At 29.5% G+C, this 20,783-nt stretch overlaps 1 protein-coding gene across 2 annotated transcripts in view; it reads left to right on the forward strand.

The window, feature by feature from the left end:
- The window catches only part of LOC111626629 (histone acetyltransferase KAT6B-like), an 87,211-nt gene that overhangs the window by 21,532 nt on the left and 44,896 nt on the right, over positions 1 to 20,783 (forward strand). The window contains exons 3-7 of one of the 2 annotated variants that reach the window (XM_023370075.1): positions 4,944 to 5,046; positions 5,148 to 5,260; positions 8,713 to 8,794; positions 16,858 to 16,999; positions 17,067 to 17,149. In XM_023370075.1, coding sequence (XP_023225843.1) covers positions 4,944 to 5,046; positions 5,148 to 5,260; positions 8,713 to 8,794; positions 16,858 to 16,999; positions 17,067 to 17,149 — 523 coding nt within the window. The remainder of the gene's footprint in view (positions 1 to 4,943; positions 5,047 to 5,147; positions 5,261 to 8,712; positions 8,795 to 16,857; positions 17,000 to 17,066; positions 17,150 to 20,783) is intronic. The other variant, XM_023370076.1, reaches the window with a different exon arrangement.

Raw genomic sequence — 20,783 nt, forward strand, 5'->3', positions numbered from 1 at the left:
ATTTTTAAACGGATTTTATGATTTTCATTTCCTTCATTATATACTCATACATATACATACATACATACATACATACATACATAAATATTTANTCTTTAGACCTTTTAAATTGGACCTTGCATAGCTTTAGCTCCATCAGTGCAGATGTCGATGCACTTTTTTCAATCTATTTCATTATTTCGAATGAAAACATTGATTTTATTGAAAATATCAAAACCCGTAGTTGTATGTTTTAGGCCGTGGCACATTAACAAATCTTCGCAAAGCTCATCGTTGTACTGATATTTCACAAAACCTAAAAGTACTGCCAATCCGCTGACATCTATTCTAAAATTAATGCTCGGTTAAATCGAAATTTTACTAGACTACAGGTTCACTCGGCACTAACGGCACAAATAGACGGGTAAATTGAGCGGATAAACAAGTTGTTTGGACTGTTAAAAGGGAAATCGGTGTTCGTACTGGGATATTTTAAAGCAAGTTTTTGTTTTTTCTTGTGTTAATAATTTACAGCAAATTCATTAACATGCGCCATTGTATAATGAAAGTCAGATGTACCACTTCTATTTACGCTTTGTACCCCTAGGGGTACATGTACCCCCCGTTGAGAACCACTGGTCTATGAGATGACTATTGTTTTTCTATTGGTTAAATTCTTGGTTTTGCTATTTGTGGTTTCAATAAAAGTCCAGTTTCACTGGCTCATGTTCCAAAATGTCATTTCAATGACAAATATGTTGTGTTATTACTGCTTTCCACTGCAGAATCTCAGTGAAAATCATTCTGGATTTAGACAACTTTATTTTATACTATCTGCATTATAAAATTTTGTTGTTCTGGAATCATGTATCTTATCATACAAAAGAAAATGAAAATTAGGCTTTATTCATGTAGGTTAAAAAGTTTACTGTGTGTTTGTTTAATTTTGTAATCACTGTAGCAATTGGTATAAATTTATCACTTCACATTTATTTCTGGAAAAACTATTATAAAATACTCTGTTTATAAATTGTATTGATTTCATAAATAAAAAAATTGCTGAGAAAAAAGCATTAACAACTTTATATCATTTTTAAAACTAACTAATGTATTATCTGACTAGTTTTACCAATATATATTAAACCACTGTAGAAATGTGCACAGGCTGCATATTTCTACAGTGATTTCTTTATTCAAGTTACATATCTTAATAAGGTGTATGTTTGAGAAACATGTTTAAAAAAAAGCAGCTCAACGTAGTTGAACAAGATAAAATATAGTGAAATAACTAGGGAAAAATTTTACTTTTGCCATTTAATGTTATAATTGTTGATTGTTTTTTGTAAGGTTTGCTTAATACAAATCTTGTTAATACAAAGTGCCAATTTTTAAGTCCTTTCACCTTTATATTAGCAGTGTTTGACTATATTTAGTAAATTTTAATTTTTTTAGTTATTATTAATTAATTAAGATAGTTTTGGAGGAAAAAAACAAAATAGATTGTTATTACAATAATAATAATAATAAGGTTAGATCGGGGATGCCTCTTTGGGGAGACGGAAGGGTTCATGATTGCCATACAGGATCAGGTCATAAACACTAAAAACTACAGAAAACACATACTCAAAGATACAACACTCACAAATGACACATGCAAAAAATGTCACATCATGCCAGAAACTATACAACACATCACTTCTGGGTGCAAGCTCTTGGCACAGACAGATTATTTACACAGACATAATCAAATAGCAAATATAATACACCAAGAGCTTGCAAAGAAACACAATTTGGTAGACATTCACGAACTATACTACAAGTATATTCCACAGACAGTATTGGAAAACTACACGCACAAACTGTACTACGACAGAGCCATAATCACAGATAAAACAATTTACCACAACAGGCCAGACATCACACTCATTGACAAACACAATAAAATCACATACATTATAGACATAGCCATTCCAAACACTCACAATGTACAAAACACATGCACTGAAAAAATTAGCAAGTACACAGAACTCGCCCAGGAAATAAGGCATCTGTGGAGGATGGATAGGGTGCTTATTGTACCTGTCGTTCTCTCCTGTACAGGTGTGATACCACACACACTACACAAAAGCCTGGGAACATTACAATTGAGTAGAAATACATACATCACACTACAGAAGGTCACTATATTGAATACATGCCACATTGTTAGGAAATTCCTGAATACAGACACACACACTGACACACTTCTTTAATTTTAGTTTTGTTTTGGTTGCTATGCCTTGACTTTGGTCCGGCATAGTACACAGCCACCGGTGTGAACCGAGTATAACTCACAAAACATAACAATAATAATAATAAAAGGTTTAATAAACAATGTCCATATAATTGGTTACTACACTCACTGCATGTCAAAAATGCATCTAGTATTCACCACTTTTCTAGAAAATATGCAACACTAAAGCAGTATTAAACTGTACACTTATATAGTGCATCCATTAAAACAAACCAAGTAAACATTAGACAAGGAATGTACTTTGGAAATCTTATTTGGTCACTCTAGTTGTTTAGTTCTAAATCCATTGTTAAACTGATTAAATAAATAATGCTAAATGATTACCAGATCACATTAGGCTATAATAATGCTACTATTAATAATTAAATATCAAGTAGTTTGATGTAGAGGTAGGCATTAGGTGCCATCTCTTGATAAATTTAATAAATTTAGAAGGTTCTGAAAGAAAAGAATTGGCCCAAAATGGGACTTGATCTAGCAACTCCAGCATATTGTGCAGATGTGTTGCCAATTATGTGAGCTCGAACCTCCATTAAATCTTTGCTTCCAGAACTAATAATTTTGAATATAACCATACTAGTCACTCATAGTGCCAACTGATGACTTGGAGGGATTCAGTACCCATGGGCTGTGACTCCCTCCAAATCAGTCGGCTGACTATTGCTTTACCCCAGTATGGTATATATATACACAAATACAGTGAGCAGTGAGTGATTGGTTAATGAACATAATCCGTTCCAAGACTTTGTTCTCTGTCCGAATTGTTCGTTAACCAATTATTGATTTACCATAGGTTTCTATGAGAATTTGATTAATTTGTTCTGGAGACCCCAAAAAAATAAAAAATATATACTTTTTTACTATGTTTATTCATCTATATATATAAAAATGAATGTGTGTGTGTGTGTGTGTGTGTGTGTCCTTCATGCATTACCACACCGTTTATCCGATTGCCGTGAAACTTTGGGAAGTTGTTTAATATACTCCGGCGAAGGTTTGTGGCGTAGTACGATTGCCATGAAGCTTTGGAAAGTTTTTTAATTTTTTAATAAACTCCCGCGAAGTACATTTATCCTACGATAGATGGCGCGCATTTACACGAGCATTCGCGCACAGTGTGTTCGATCGATTTCAAATTGTGAAGACCATTTCCCCCCTTCAAAAAATATCTCTATATATGCATTTGTGAACTGTTATTTACGATATTTGTAATAATTTTTGTTTAATCACTTTATTTCAACTTTTTTTTGCTAATTATGTATTCGCTCGAACTTCGTTAAAACCTTAACTGTACCCCGAACAACAACCGAAGTTGTAGGAAGAAATTCGCGTATTTTACCGATCTAGGTATCCCCCCTTTTCCAAATTTTAATATCGACTCAAAATAATTTAAAAAGACAAATTACAATAAAACGGTTTATTATCCAACTATCAGAAATTTCACAACATGCCAAGGAAGAGAGGAAGGAGCAATTAAATAATTAAAATTGTAAAGGATTAAAAATATATATATATAAATGGGGAATATCGCGCTTCTGACAATCGCTGCGAGTGTGTGGGCTAAATTTGGAGAATCCGTGCTTCTCGCGTGCACAACTGTACGTGGCCGGCTCATGCGTCGGAAAACCTTCCGATTTATTCGTGTACGCACCAGACGGAGAAACAAAAAATATCGTGTATCCACGAGCACTGCAATAAATAAATAAAATTGAAACGACACTTTGAAATGTTTTCCCGATGAAAATGAATAATAATAATAAGTTTCAATAAAAATGATAAAATGAAAATTTAATTTTATCATTACGAGTTTGCTTGAATTTCGTTACTTCTGAGATCGCAGCAATGCGCGACAGGTAAGCTAGTATGTAATAATAAAAATACATATATACATGGTCTTGCATTTTTATTAATCATGTTTTTTCCATTTATGGGGGTTAAAGAATCTGTCCAATGTCAATTGCTTTTCTGTCTTCTTCATGATTTTTCAGAAGTAATTAATAGCATTGTAATTGTAGAGATCTCTAGGCCTATTAACCTCAACCTGGTTTGGATGCCATTTTAAGACCGTTGTTCTGACATCCTCCCACTTCTTCAAAAGATCTTTAATAGCAGATATCAGCATAAATCTGTATTTTCAGAAGAAAACATAAAAGAATTCTTTCTGTCAGAAATATAAAAGGCTGGAATTACAAGGGAGAGTTTCAAAGTTCGGGGAATACTATCCGATCAGTATATACTGGGTAGAGCGTTGATGTTGACGTCTCCTGTGCTCTGAAAAGTTTCGAATTGTCGCCTGAAGACAAAGGAAGACCAATTGGTATTCGTTATTTTACATTGCTTCTTCTTGTGTTTGTTCAGTGACGTGTTCGTTATCCGATCATAAAAGGCTTTCATGAAAGTGTTCATTACCGATCACCCACTGTATAAACATCCAATAACTCAATTTTTAGATTAATGTCAAATTATTATAGCCTGATATAATTTGACGGTCATTTGGCATTAATTATCATTTAATGATAATTATTTAATATAATATAACAATATCATAATAGTGATCTTTATGAAATTATGGAACATTAATTTTGATTGGTAGTAATAAATACAAAATAACTATATAATAATAAATTATGTTTATTAAATATGTACTTATCAAATAAATTCTTAACATTAGCAGAAGAAGGTGTTAATTTGTAATTTCTGTCACGGAGTACTTCGAAGCAATAGAAATGGACTTTCAGAGAATATGCTAACATGCACTGAATGTGGAATTCATGGTAAATAGTATTAGAATATTTACATAATATTTAGTATTAATTTAAATAAAAATTAACATAATGACACTTAATATAATTATTATGCCTTTTTTTAATTATAGCACATCCATCGTGTTTAAATTATTCGCCTGAATTAGCAGCTCGGTTACTAAACAGCAGGTGGCAATGTACAGATTGTAGATCTTGTAGAATATGTAATAGAAGAGAGAATATTGTAAGTATTTAACTTCATTATACCTTTTTAAATTACAAAACTTTTCAAACAAATTTTAGATTTATGTAGTTATTTGAAAACTTTTCATCTGAAGTTTAATAAAGAACTGCTCTGAAAGTCAATGTCTATTATTGTTATATTCAATTTGTTAGTGTTGTTCCTAATTTGAGAATGTTAATAAGAAGCACACCATTTGTGTCCCATAATACTACGGTAAAACCTTATTAATTGAAATTCGTTGGGGGAAATTTGAACTTCAAGTTAAAAAGTTTTGAGTTGTGAAGGTTCATCTAAAATTCAAGATTTTGTGCATCAGTTTATTGGTGGCCCATAATAAACTATTCATATAATATTTCTGTGAGTTATTACTTAGAATCATCATATCAATGTAAACCTCTTGGTGTTGTTCAGAAACTCATTCTTAACTGAATGGGTAAATAAAATACTTTCCTGAATGATTGATCCATTCACTCCTAAGTGTTTAGTAAGGATTTTTTTAATTGCATTATTTTACACCTAGAATTAATTTGTTTTTTATCACAAAAATAACCATTCTTTACTACTTCAGCAAAACTTTAAAAATATAACAAAGGATAAAATTTTCACATAGAATTGGACTATAATTGTTTTTTAAAATTAATTTATCAAAAAATTTATTCATTTATTTATTATGTCAGCTAGTCAAAGAAGTCCACTGGCAATCAAATAAAACAAACAAATGCTCAGGAAAGGCAGGTTCAAATGGCTGTTATGGTGTCTAGGTCACATGCTGTCTGGAAGACACCATCACACAATAGGATGTTTATTTTTAGTTATATGTAGTTCTAGTACTTTATAGAATGTTTCTGATTAGCTTATTCATTATGGAAAATTAAAAGTCCAGAGAGTTTATGAAAATACTGTATCAAAACCCATTCAAGTTAACCAGTTTGATTTAACATGTAAATCCCTATGCTGGACAATTGTGGAAAAAAAATTACTTTGAATAAATGCAACTTTAAGTTATCCTGGCTTGAGTTAACTAGTTTCCATTGTATTACCACAATTTACTTGACTGAAGGCATGGATTTGAGTTTCTTGATGGATGATTGCTGCTTGTGGTTATGAGGTCACAAAATGGATAATTGTTTTATCTCCATCATGATGTGTTGTAGGAAATGGTTCCCTTCAATTACATAACATAAAAAATATATAAATAAGATTTCCATCTACTGTTATTCATCCTCTGACAAACTGTTTGACACTCAATGAAAGATATCTTCCAATCCAAACTGTTCGTGGATAACATCGTATGCACTACTAAGTAATACATTCAGTTTCTATGCTATTTTTTTAGTGTAATTCACTGTGTTTCCAAATCAGTGTATTTGCCCACAAGTTCTCTGTAACACATTATATACTTGGCCATCCAGAACCAACAGTATCATAATTATCATTCCATTAGCAAACATATGTATCATTTACATACTTGATTGTCCAATATGATACTTTCTCTACATACTTTGACTAATTAGCAATGAATTTCCTCTAGCGAAACACAATTTACGTTGAAAAACCGTATCATTATATGATTTCTCAATCTTATCTTATCGTTACAGTTGTTTTCAGTAGGTAGGCTCTGATTAAATTGTTCCATATCATTGTGAGCATTGTGGAATAATACACAACCTGCAATAATATGGCAGTGATAATTAGCAAGTTATTTGATGTTCAATGTGATATGAAAATTTTTCACACTTATTGATTAGTGTTAAAAGATATCTGGCAACAGAACTTACTTGAATATGCTAAATATTAATTGTATGGAGGTAATTTAATGAGATGTGAGACTAAATGGAAAACATGAGTTATTGCATTATTATTATTATAATTAGTATTATTTTTTTAAAACTTATTCCTTCATAATTAAACATACCTGGATCAGTAATGCTGAAGTGCTATTATGCCTGTTCTGTAATGATCAGCTTCAAGGTCATCAAAATACTGCTCTGTTGCAGCAATAACTTCTGACTTAAATTTCTTTCTGGCAAAGAAAAGTTTTTGCTTGGGGAACAGGTGAAAGTCACTTAGCACTAGATCTGGTAATAGGGTGATTGGGGTACAACTTGGAATTGCAATTGATCCAATTTCTCTCAATGTGATCTATGTGAGAAGGTGCATTATCATGATAGAATAGCACTTTTTTCAAGTCATTCCAGCTCTTTTTTTCAGTAATTGCTGCTTTCTATTGGTCCAGAAAAGCAGCATAATATGGCCTGTTGATAGTTTGATCCTTTGTAAGGTAATCAATGAGAAGTATTCCATTCAAATGCCAAAAAATTGTGTTCATTACCTTCCTAGCTGATGGAACTGGCTGGTGAATGACTGCCATGGTGATTGCTGTTTAGATTCTGGAATATAGGGATAAAGCCAAGTTTCATCAACTGTAACAAAACAGTGCAAAACATTTACTTGGTCTTTGTTAAACAACCTTAAATTGTTATTGGACATTCATGCTCTTACATGTTTTTGATCAGCATTCAGTAAGTGCAGCACCTATTGCTTATATCTTAGACATGCCCAATTTGACATGCAAAATGTGATTTATGCATTCAGCCAATATGCCTATTATTCTAACCATCTCCTCATTGTTTGGTCTTCAGTTGCTCAAAACAAAATGCACTTTATTGATTATTTCTGGATTTGTTATTGTTTTTGATGGTCCAGGACATTTGTCTTCAAGGCCCATATTACCTTGTTTAAATTATACAACTTTTTACTTTTGAAGAAGCATTGTTTTCCATCATCTTTAGTGACAAATCCTTGTTCTGTTTGGAAATGGAAAACCAACATGTTAGTGTGGAGAACCAATGTTTGCCTCACATTGGTCACATTCTCTGTTGTGTTCATCATCTTAAAAAACAAATATTGAATTGCACATAAATAGTGATTTTATCCATTTTAGCAATTTCCATTTGTGTGTCTTGTGTAAACAGCTGTATCATTTATACTTAAGGTTATAAATCAACAAAACTTCACCTGCCACTATAAAAAAGATGGGAAACTCAAAAATAATGCCAATTTTATCTCCTAGAAGGCTCTAGTAGTTGAGTCTCACATCCCATCAATCACCCTTGAATTATTCACAAATAAGAAGACAACACTAATATGTATATATATGTGTATATAAATATATATGTGTATATATATATATATATACATACATATATATATATTTACATACATACATACATACATATATATACTTGATGAACTCAGCCTTTAGGCTCTTCCCCCATCTCAGTTTGTTCAGTCCAGCAACAATAATTTATAATTTAAATTTTAATTATTATAAAATAACAAACTCTGGATGAAAAAGTTGCTTAAAATATTTCATTAAATATAATAATTAAATTCTGAAATAGTAAGGATTTATTGAAACAGATTTTAATTGCATTACCTTTTATTTTCAGAAAACTATGTTATCTTGTAACTCTTGTCAACAAAGTTATCATTCAAATTGTTTACAACCTCCTGTCTCAAAAAATTTAAAAGGTAAATTATTCAATTAAACTTACATTTAGTTTAATATGCTGTTAATTTTAATTTTAGTAAAATATTACAAAACATTATACAACCCCTGGCAAGAATTATGGAAGCACTTCATCTAACACTTCAACTAATTTCATTGTGAGAATATTTTTATAATGTTTTAAGCAAGTAACAAAGATATAAAACAAGTAATTAATACAAAATAATAATCTAATAGTAGTCATGCATTTTGCTTATATTAAGAATAATTTGGACAATCTACATAGCCATTACATAAATGAAATATATAAACTTTTTTAACATCACAGAATAAAAAATTATAAAATTATCTTACATTTAGTATATGTAAAACATTACTTGTTATATTGTTTAGTATGCAAATAGTAAGTCTTAATATAAAGTGAATGCTCATAGCCATTTAAATGATTTACTCTTCTGTTAATGTAACAAAACCATGGCTCTTAGAAAGGAATTATCCATTGAAACAATTGGAAAGATTGTAAAACTCGTTAAGGATGATAATTCAACATAGTTGCAAAAGATGCAGGTTATTCACAGTCATCAGTCTAAAATTTGATGCAAGTATAAACAGATTGGGCATATTATAAAAGGAAAACATACTTTTTCAACCAAGAAAGATATCAAAGTGTTGGGATAGGAAACTAAAAGCAATATATGTTGAAAATAGGACATGTACAACAAAAGATGAATGGAAAGTGGAAAGAAGAGGTGTTAGTATCAGTGACAGAACAGTGAGGAATTGTTTGAAAGAAATGGGATTTTTATATACAAAAGCAAAATGAAACTGGCATTGCCACAAAAACCTAAGAAAGCAAGGTTACAGTAGGCCAAAGCAAAACATTCATGGACTATAGACAACTGGATAAAAGTTTGATATTAAACAATGAATCACAGAAATGATGCTGAAAGTTTGTCTAGCAGTTTTAATGAAGCTTACAGGATGATTGCCTAAACAAAATTCCCTATCAGTTATTAATTGGGGTTGCATATTAGGTAATGGATCAGGTGAGCATGCCATTATTACATCAATAGTTAATGCCCGGGTATACATTGACATTTTGGAGAACTTGCTTATTTTATCCATTGATAATATATTTGGTGGTAATGATGTCCAACATGACAATGCATATTACATGACATGTCATAGGACTTACGATTAAAAATTTTCTTCAGCAATAGCACATCAACACAACAGATTAGCCAGCAAACAGTCTGTATTTCAACCCAATAGAAAACGTATAGTGCAAATTAAAGAATTTGGTCCAGGATGGAACTCCATACTGCAAATCAGATCTCTCAACTGATATTTAGAAAAACTGGAAAGCTATTGATAGCAAATATTGTTTTTCATTGTCTGAAAGAATTAATGCTGTCATAAAAGCTCAAGATGGATCAACAAAATGCTATTTAAATTATTTAAGTTGATTGATTACCTAACTTTTCCTCAGTTTTTTGTTTCCAAAACTTTTTCATGTATGTAAAATTTAAAATATTATGCATTTAATTTATATGCTTTTATTTTAATTGTTTAAGTCAAACTTAAGTAGTCAAAAGGTTTAACTATTATTAAAAAAGTATTTTGTATTAATTGTTTGTTTTTTGTTTCATTTATTTGCTAAAGACTTTAAAAAAACTTCAAAAATATCTTCATGATGAAGTGATTATATAATTTTTGCCAGAAGTTTTATATTGTAAAATAGGAATTTTGTGCAATAAAACATTTTGCTTAACATGGTTTATATTTTACTTAACCAGTTTCTTATCATTGATGACAATTAATTAATTTTTTTTATAAAAGTTCCCTTTTTATTTTATAATTTCAGAAGTTTTATATTGTAAAACAGGAATTTTGTGCAATAAAACATTTTGCTTAACATGGTTTATATTTTACTTAACCAGTTTCTTATCATTGATGACAATTAATTCTTTTAAACTTTTACTTTTGATAACGTTAATTTGGAATTAATACCATGTAAACTGTATTATAATAAATTAAAATAAATTGACTTCAATTTACAATTTTACACTCAATCCTAATTACTTAGTTCTGTTCTTCCTCATCTCTTACAATCGTTCATAAATTATTAGTTAAAAGATATCTTTAATACTATTTTCCTTATGAATTAATGATTACGTAAACGACATTCTTATAGTTTAATATTAAAATTATTGAGAAATTGATTAACTAGTAGAGCCTTAATTTTTCCAAGGCGCTTCCTTATTCCTTATGGCCTCTGTTCTCCAAGACTCTTTCTCTTAAAGCTCTTAAACTAGTTGGGGCTTACTCTAAAATAAATTTAAATATTTCATAATATAAGAGTGATAACTCTATAAAATTAACCTCCGTATATAAACTTCTGACAACCTAAAATCTCATAGAACAAACATTGTTTTAACTTCCTCATACCGATGTCCTGCAGAGAGTCATAATAATTATCCATCTTTCTCCTTATTTAAGTTGAAATTTTTAAAATATTACACCAGAAATTACTATAAAAAGAGTACTAAAAGTATTGGAAAATTGAATAAATTAATTCTCACATAGTCAACGTTACGTATATAATGTATTCCTCCTTCTGTTATATGAATCATTGATCAATAATATAAAAAAACAGCCTTTGATATATAACAATAACACAATCAGGTTGTTTATAGACTAGCAAGTTCACTGTGTTATTGAAGAAATGAATGACCTTACCCCAGGGATACCGGAAAAGGAAGCGATCAACACATCTTGCTGATGCAGAACAGGTTACTGCCCTTCATTCTACTTCCAGTTTGTTTTGAGTGCTGTAAAGTTAAATATTTGGTAAGAAATTCTTAATGTTTATAATTTTATAATATTTATGTACTTAAAAGTTATTATATAATATTTATAAAAAAATAATAAGAAGGTTTAAAATTTAAAATTCGATTTTTTATTATTAGATTTGCAGTTTGAAGATGAATTTCTTGTGATTATTTGAAGTTTTTCTATTAGTTTTATAGAAATTTTGATTTAGTAATTTAATTAAATGGTGATTTCTATTGTTTTTTAAATGAAATATTAGGACTTTCATCATTTATAATCAAAATTATTATGCTTAGAAATGCACTTAAAATATATAAATGATTTTATTTGTCCCCTTTATAAACGATTTAATAAAATTTTATATGCAATTTATATATTTTTAAAGCAGTTTATCTGTAAGTATATTTAATTTTCTTTGTTAATTTTTTTCTTAATTATGTCAAAATTAATCAAGAAAAATATATTAATGGTTTAAAATATAAAGTACAGTGTATAATAATTTTATATCATACAAGGCATGAAAATAGAAATAAAATAATTTACAAAATTTTGGGTCTCAGAAGACGAGCCTAAATTTTAAAATTAAGATTTTGTTCTTAATATATAAATAATATAAAGGAATAAATCATTTTTAACAAATATTTTTGAGGCCTTTGTATAGACTATGTAAGGCCTCGAAGACATATACAGGTACAATATATGCATCTTAAAAACAATATTCTTATAATAAGTGTATATAAATATTGATATTTTCATAATAAAATCCTCACTATTGACTCCATTGACGATTAAGACTACTACATAATATGTTGATGCATCAGAAGGAGTTAAACTTGTACTTCGTTTCAGGAGGTGCTCCATTTCACATCTTTCTCGTCGTCCAAAATTTCTTATGAGCCATTTGCATTGCGTTCAGATTTCGACAATTTTTCAGCAGTGTATTCTTGGGTCTTTTTCTTCCTTTTATGTTCGTTTTCTTAAGTATCTCACATACGTATGTTCGATGACAATTGAATCTTTTAGCTGCCTCTACCTGGCTAACTGCATCTTTGTTGTCAAATATTTGTCGCAATGCTCTTCGGTTTTTAGCATTCGTAACAACCGGCTTTCTTCTACTTCCTGGCCTTCTTTCCCCACGTTTCAGATATTTTATACTTCTTTAAAACATTATATACAATTTATTTGCTATTCCCTTCGGCTAAAAATTGCTCCATAATCAATTTTTTTAGTACATTTGTGCAACGTTCTATTAATATGTCCTCTTTTGACGCCATTTTTCCGAACTGAATCACTGAATCAGTTTTTTTTGTCTCACCCCGTTAATTTCAATGAATATTATAACTGATGATTTAAAATAATATACTGTAATTTTCTTAAATAACCGTAACGTATTAATTTAATTATTTAGAATTAACTCAATTTAATATTTTGTTATCCTTACAGATTCCTAACAACTCTGCATCCATGATTTTCTTTCGAGATATACGAATTTTATTAATCATTATTTTCTTTCAAATTCTAATATTTGTCCACTCTATTCATCTATCAAACAACGAAGAAAGATGCAAGGAAGAAAACAGTTGTCAAAATGAGAAAAAGTTGTGCAAATGCGATGCCAAATGTCTGGAATATGGAGACTGCTGCCACGATTCTCCTTACTCAAACAATTCGACTCAGAAACATAAGACTTTATGTGTCAAGAATATTTATATAAAAACCCATTGCCTCCTTACTTGGGAAGATGATTCTATGAGAAAAAAGTGTGAAAATTATTCAGAACTTTCGGATCCTTTGTCTACAGTACCCGTGACGTCCCTAGACAATGCCGAAACTTTCAGAAATTATTATTGCGCTGTATGCAACGACGTCACCGAAAACTTTTTATTTTGGACCGTAACCGTAACCTGCCCTCTCAAACATGCCCATAATCACCTAAATCTAGAATATTTGCAGAATCATTTACAATATAATCCCACTGCTGATAGCTGGGGTGTGTGGCTATCAAATGATAGAAAAGTATTTCGTAAATGTCACTTAGACTTCGTACCCGAAAGTTATCATATTCCCGATTCCCTCTTACGACGTTGCTCGTATTTGATATCAACCTGCTATGATTCGTGGCAAAACTCCGAACTAGAAAAGAATTGTACAGAATATCAAGCACCGGTATTCATAGGTGGGATCGGATACGATAATGTTTATTGTGCCATGTGTAACGAAGTGAAACTAAACGAAATTTCCTGTAAATNAACAGTTATTCGTACTAAGCGTTCGATTTACGATTGTGGTGTTTATTTTGTTACTTAGTTAATTTTATTTTCTTGAGAAAGGTCTTTTAACAAGACCGAAAACGTTTGAAAGTTGTTATAATAAAGCGTTGGCTGCAAGAAAAGGTGTTTTAGTAAGTGTGTTGATATTACAATATGCAGTCTAGAAAGAATTACTATCAAATAAAATGAAATTTATTACATTATTGCTCCTACTTTGATGTTTTAATACAGTAATACCCCGACTTACGCTACCCAGAGTTATGCGATTTTCAAATCTCGTCGATTCATCTTTTGTTTGAGCGCCATGTAACACTTGATTACTCACTCCCCCCACACTATTGTTCAGCTTACATGTTCGGATGTGTTGTGCGGAATCCACACAGAGCTACAATTTATTGTGTGTTATTTATTTCTGTGTTTGTTATATCTACGGAGACTCAAGAGACTCTACTATGTCATCCAAACGAAGTAGAACTAATTCTTCCGCATCAAATAAGAAAAGAAAAACTTTATCTTTGGAATGTAAAGTTAACATTGGATATGTTCATAAAGTCGAACGAGTTAAACGAGAATGAAGTCATCATTATTCCTATTTCGTTAGACTTTTCAAACAATTCGTTACTAACGTGTTTAACTCGTTTGACTTTACGAACGTACCCATTATTAAAGACTTTGATATAAAAATGAAAATTTGTGAATCGGCAAAGAAGTTTGATCTACCGGAATTGTCAGTCGGAACAATTATAAAAGGCAAAGAAAAAATTCTTGAAGCTGTGAAAAATGCTCAGTCTTTAAATTCGAGCATCATTCGTAAACGTCACGGCATTATCACTGAGATGGAAACAATGTTAAAATTATGGCATAATAATCAAGTAAATGTGAAAAATTGTAAAATAATATAGGCCTAATTTGTTATACATATGTATTATCTAAGATTTTATTAAACATTTTTTTCTAAATTATTGTTTTCTTTAGTCTCCGGCCCCAATTAAAAATTATTTGTACGTATTTATATGCGAAATTATACCCCGACTTATGCGAATTCGACTTACGCGGTTACCACTCAGTCCCACCTATCGTGTAAGTTCGGGGTATTACTGTATTTTGATAGAATTTTGTGCACTCTTTAAAATTCATATGCTTGTAATTTATTTTGTTTTATGCTATGAATTATTTTTTGATTTACTTTAACCCAAAAAGTTTTACCTTGTCAAAATGGACTCTTTAAATTTTGAATCTTTGACAAAATGATAATATGCTGTTTTGAGTTGTCTTGAATTCTTACCCTTAATAGATTTCTGAAACAATATCATTATCTTGATGGCATCTAAAGTACCACAGTTGTGTTTTTTGGGATTATTTGTGAGAATGCTACTACTATTGTACTACTGACTTAACTGCACTATTAATAACCATAGTACAACTACTTTTACTTCACTGTAAAGATAGTTGTACTATGAGAATGCTACAGTATAATTTAAAAAGAATGGAGTTGGTTTAAAGATTCAAACAGGCTTCAGTTTATTAGCAATAATTAAAGATAAGAAATACAAATACTGATCAGAATCAATATTTGTTAATACAATTCAGACTGTCAGAAAAGATATGTTAGTGAAAGATGCAGAATTACTATTTGAAATTCTAAGTATCACAATTAAAAAAAATGAGAAGAATATGAATACATTAGGATGGCAATTTATAAACTGTGGCCAGAAGACCTCTAAGAGTCCAAGAGTTAGTCAGGGAGGGGTTCACAAGTGATTTTTCAAACCAAAATTTGATTTTTCTTATTTAATTTCATTACAAAAAATATAATAAAAATACCATGTAATCGTTATAGTCAACTGCTAGCATTTCTCATTCATGTAAGTGCAATAAATTTAATCAAATACCTGCCATTAAGTGTAAAGTACAGCAGAAGGCATATCATATGAAAGAGGTCTTCAAGCTCATATGATTTAAAGACTATTATACCAGGGTATTCTACTGCATTAACCAGAGAATATGTATTTGCACAGAAAAGTTTATTTTTTCTGTTATAAACCAATTTCATGCAATTTCAGTTGTTTGTTTATCACAAACCAATGCTGTTTTTGCCTGTTATTAATTAAAAGCTTTAACTGAACTTTTTGTGTGATTACCAGCATTAAGTTTTTGTCAGAATAAATTGATCCAGATTGATTTTCTTTTGTTTATTTACATAGTTTATTCAAATAATGCAAAAATTCTTTTTTGAATCAAGATTTTTAAAATAGTATTGTTGTCCTAAGAAATTCCATAGAATTTTCTTGAAGTGTTTTTTTACAGAAATAAAAATTTTAACTAAGTTGTTCTAAGTAATTTAACACTAGTAACTTTAGACAAAATTTTTTAAAAAAATTTCTCAACATAAAATAAAGCTGAAGATAGAAACATTTGGGAACTTCTAATATTATCTGTGTTTGCTAAGTATCATGATGAATTATGCAAAATTGTTACTATAAGACATAAAGTCAACTTAAGCAGGTAGCTTTATTTTGTGGTATTTTAAAAATTATTTTTACAAGATTGCAGCTATTGTAACACATCTTCAAAAACTAGCAATGAATAGTTTTCATATCTTATAAAGTTCTTACATCTTGAATGGTTGTCACTTTTTTTATATAAAAATTCACAATGGTAGTATTTGAAATAATTATTTATTTTTTAGAAATTCTGATAAATATTCAAGAAAACTTCAATAAAGTTATTGAATTAAAGTTTTTTGAAGTCAAATATTAATATTATTGGTGTTTGTATGATTTAATTTTTTATTTTTATAATAATTTATCTTTCAGTGAACAATTAAAGTTATTTTAAAAATCATCTTATTATATAATTATTGTGTATTTCATTTCATTTAACTTTTTTTGCAATGTAATTTAATATTATAAACTTAATATAACTGAAATTTTTATTTGTTCAAACTAATAATAATCTGTTTATCATAATAATGTATTGTATAGGAACATGGAGATGTAGATCTTGTCTAAGAAGGAATAACTTCAAAAATAAAGACAGAAAGCTAGTACAGGAAATGGCAGCTAATGTTAAACAGAGATATCAGAAGCATGGAAATAAGATGAACATGAAAAAAGATATAACTAAGTATGTAATAATTTTTATTAATTTTCATCATCAGTATTTAAATATTAATTTATTATGGTTATTTTAGGGCATCTTGGGTCTCAGGAAATAAATTACAAAGAGAGAGACAGAAAAATTTGTCTGAGAACTTTTCTTCAATTTCAGATTCTGGTAAGTAATTTTCAGAATGAATGTATTTCCATTAATAATTGATAATAGCTTATAATTTTCTTCATTAAAAAGAAAATTTAAATGTTCAGTAAAAAATTTACAGATCAAAAATACTGTGTGAAAATTATTGAAAATTGGAAGTTTTCGTTAATTCTTATCAGATTTTCATGTTTCAAAGTTGATCAGTTATTGGTGACTAAGATAATTCTAGAAATTTTTTTCCAGAATTAGTTTTTTGCAATATAATAAAAATAAAAGTTTCAATGTTTGCCATTGTCAATTAAAATTTAATTTAAAAAAAAAACTATTTTAGTATTATTATAGTCATCATTATTGTCATATCAAAGCATATTACCATTTATAGATTTGTATAGTAATTTGGGATTTGTAACATGAGAACAAATTATTTTTAATTGTCAGGATTATCAAACAGTTTGCTATATGGAGCCAGTTTGAACATATATAGAACTGTGCTTTTTACTTTAGTAAGAAAATGTATATAACAATGCTCTCTGAAATGTTAAGAAAGAGCTTATTTAATTTAATCTAATATAAAGTTTTAATTAGAAGTATAATACATCACAACTGTTGGGATTATATATTCATATTCTGTTGCATATACATTTTGATATCATGAATGAAAAGTTTCACATATTTGCAGAATGAAGGGAGGAAACTTTTGACAAAATAATTCTATTTTCTACAACTTGTATAGTCTGGTATCATCTTTTGTTTTTTTCCTAAAGATGTCCATAATTGCATGAAGATTATTTGATGACAAATACTATTTCATTTTTGATGGAAGAGAATGTGCTGGTAACAATCACTATTTCACCAAAGAAGGGCTACAGTAGATTTGGATAACAAAGTCAAATTCAAATGACACTTGTTGTTTTTGCCAAAGTTTCTGGTTTGGCTAGCAGTCAATCCAAAGAGCCATTCACAAGACTTCATTGCTTTTCATCACCAAAAAAGTGTATAACAACAAATGCATTTGAAAGAGGCTAATACCTTCCTAAAGAAATATTACTCTACCAAGACTGTCTTCTGATCTGATAACCACTATCCATTACATCTGCAACAGTTACCAAGTTGGACCAATATAGAATTCAATACGTTGCCTGTGAAGCCAGTTGTGAGGGACCATAGTCCTGGCTCAATATTTAAGTCAGACGATGCACTATAACCTCATAAACACATTTATTTCTTGACACAAAAAACACATTTAACATGCATGAATGACACTGACTCAACAATCCACAGTCTGCCACACATCATCGGTCCATGAGATAGCTTTTCCTTCTCTTCTTGTCCAAAATTCCTCTCTCTCTTCTAAAACATTGTCTTTTAGCACCTGTGTCGACCCACTTCCTCGCATTCCAGGAACCATTTTTGATTTTATAAGAGGTGAAGGGGTGGAACTTGACACTAGTGTTCAACATGTTCTGCAACTGAGACCGACTGAGAGATTTTGGTATCAACCAAAGCAAAAAGTTGGTTGGAAGGCTGGATATGCAATGAAGTTGAAGAACAAGATTGAGGCCAACTTCACCTCATCAAAGCTGACCAAATTTTAATGGATTGGGTTAAGACTAAAGTTTAAGTTGCAGCTGATCACCGTCCTGATCATGCCATCTGAACATTAAACAAATTATATGTACTCAAAAAGCCTTATTTTAAAATAAATAAATAAATTTTAAACAGCTTTGAAATTTGAAGAATTGTGAGATCCATATCCTTAACTTAGAGATACCTTGATATGGCTTTTCTCATATTTTCCAAATATTTTCAGTATTGTTTTTCTCTTAAACTCTTAATTTGTTTATTTTTAATTTCAACAAATAATTGAAAATTAAAATAAAATTACTTCTACAATCTGTTTCAAATAATTAGCCACCTGATATAAACAAATCATCAATGGAGTGATTTTAATATTATTTTGCCAAAGCAATTTGATTACACTTTAATAAAATCATATCTTTAACTTTCGAAAATAATTTTTTTATATTTTTAAAGTCTAATTAAACAATACTAATTTGCAAAATATTGAAAAGTAATCTCTCTAAATTTTGGGAAAAATTCAAAAAAGTTCAAAAATATTATATCAGTGACAATGTTTACTTGTCACTGATGGTCAACGACATTGTTCAGCAAATTTATCATTTGTAATATTGTCTTTTACTAATATGAACCTACAGGGAAGATAAAACTCCTGCTCCAGTAGCAGTCTACAAACGAAAATCTGTTGTGTGAAATGCACTTTGTCAAAGGTGGAAATTTTTGTCAAAAAGTAGAGGTTTCATTATTGTTTGAAATGTCTTTTTTAAGAAATTAAAGTATGACAAGGTTCCCTTTTTTACAAAAAAAATTCTTTTTTACATTTTAAAAAATTTTGTATATATTTACTAATGTAAATCTAGCTAAAAACTTTAAAGGAAAATTTTTGAAAAACTTTTTTTTTATATGCTATGTATTAATCTTTGAATCTTTTTCTCTTTTTGTTATTTGCAAGTCAGGAAGTTTCCTCTCGTATATCTTTGAATGTAAGGGACCAGTAATGATTATCTGCTTTATAAATTTTTAGTTTATTCTTTTTAATCAAACAAATATATTTTTCTATGGTAATTTTTTATTATTATTTAATTACAGTTAACAATAGATGAAAAGTATGATTGGGGAAAATATATAGTTTAATTTGTGTATGTAAATTTACTATTTTGAAAGTGGTCCTAAAGATAATTTATAATTATTCAGGTAAATAAAATTTATTTACACAGGAAATTTCCTTTTATACTGTAATTTATAACAAAATTATTTAGAACTATGAAACAAAATAAAATTGATTTTTTTACATTGGGTACCAACTTAATTTGAATCACACTATACAATAGCCCCTCGTTATATCGCGAATTCGGATATATCACGCTTTTTTTTTGGTTCTCCAAATTTTAAAAGCACTCCAGTCAATAAATTTTAAAATATGAATTGCCATTGAATTTCTTTTTTACAACGAAATACCATATTTTTATTTCTATCATTGCCCTCCAAACTACCACTGCGGGCGAAAAAATAAATTTGTCAAGATATAAATTAGCATAACGGGTGGACGGATCAATTATCATTTATGTTTCCATTAAACAGGGCATGCTCAGCAAATCTTAGCGTAACTTATCACACTACACCTTTTTTTTTTTTGCTGAGATAGTTTTATTGAAAAACTATGAAAAACTAACATTTTTGCTTACTCTATAGGCCATCCTCAGGCTTAACGATAGAAAAAAGAACATTGGCGTTCCATTAAATAGAATACATAAATACAAAAAATAATAACAGAAAAAAACAAGAAAATAACTGAAAAAATAATTCAAATGCAAATAGAATACAAAACAAAGCCAGACCTAGTGATAGAAGATAATAAATAAAAATAAATGTACTAGTTAATACTTTAGATAAACATTGTAATAAATTGTTAAGGAATATTTGATGAAAGAAGTAACTATAAACTAAGGCAAGGCTACGAGTTCGTGTTAAATTTGTTGACTATAAATTTCCACACTGTTGGTAGGCTTTCTGCGTCCCTTGCATTTATGCACGCCTCTTCCAGTTTGCTCTTGTAAATTTCAATTTTTTCAGC

This window comes from Centruroides sculpturatus, unplaced genomic scaffold, assembly GCF_000671375.1.
Source record: "Centruroides sculpturatus isolate CEXI.00-Female unplaced genomic scaffold, Cexi_2.0 scaffold399, whole genome shotgun sequence".
NCBI lineage: Eukaryota > Metazoa > Arthropoda > Arachnida > Scorpiones > Buthidae > Centruroides > Centruroides sculpturatus.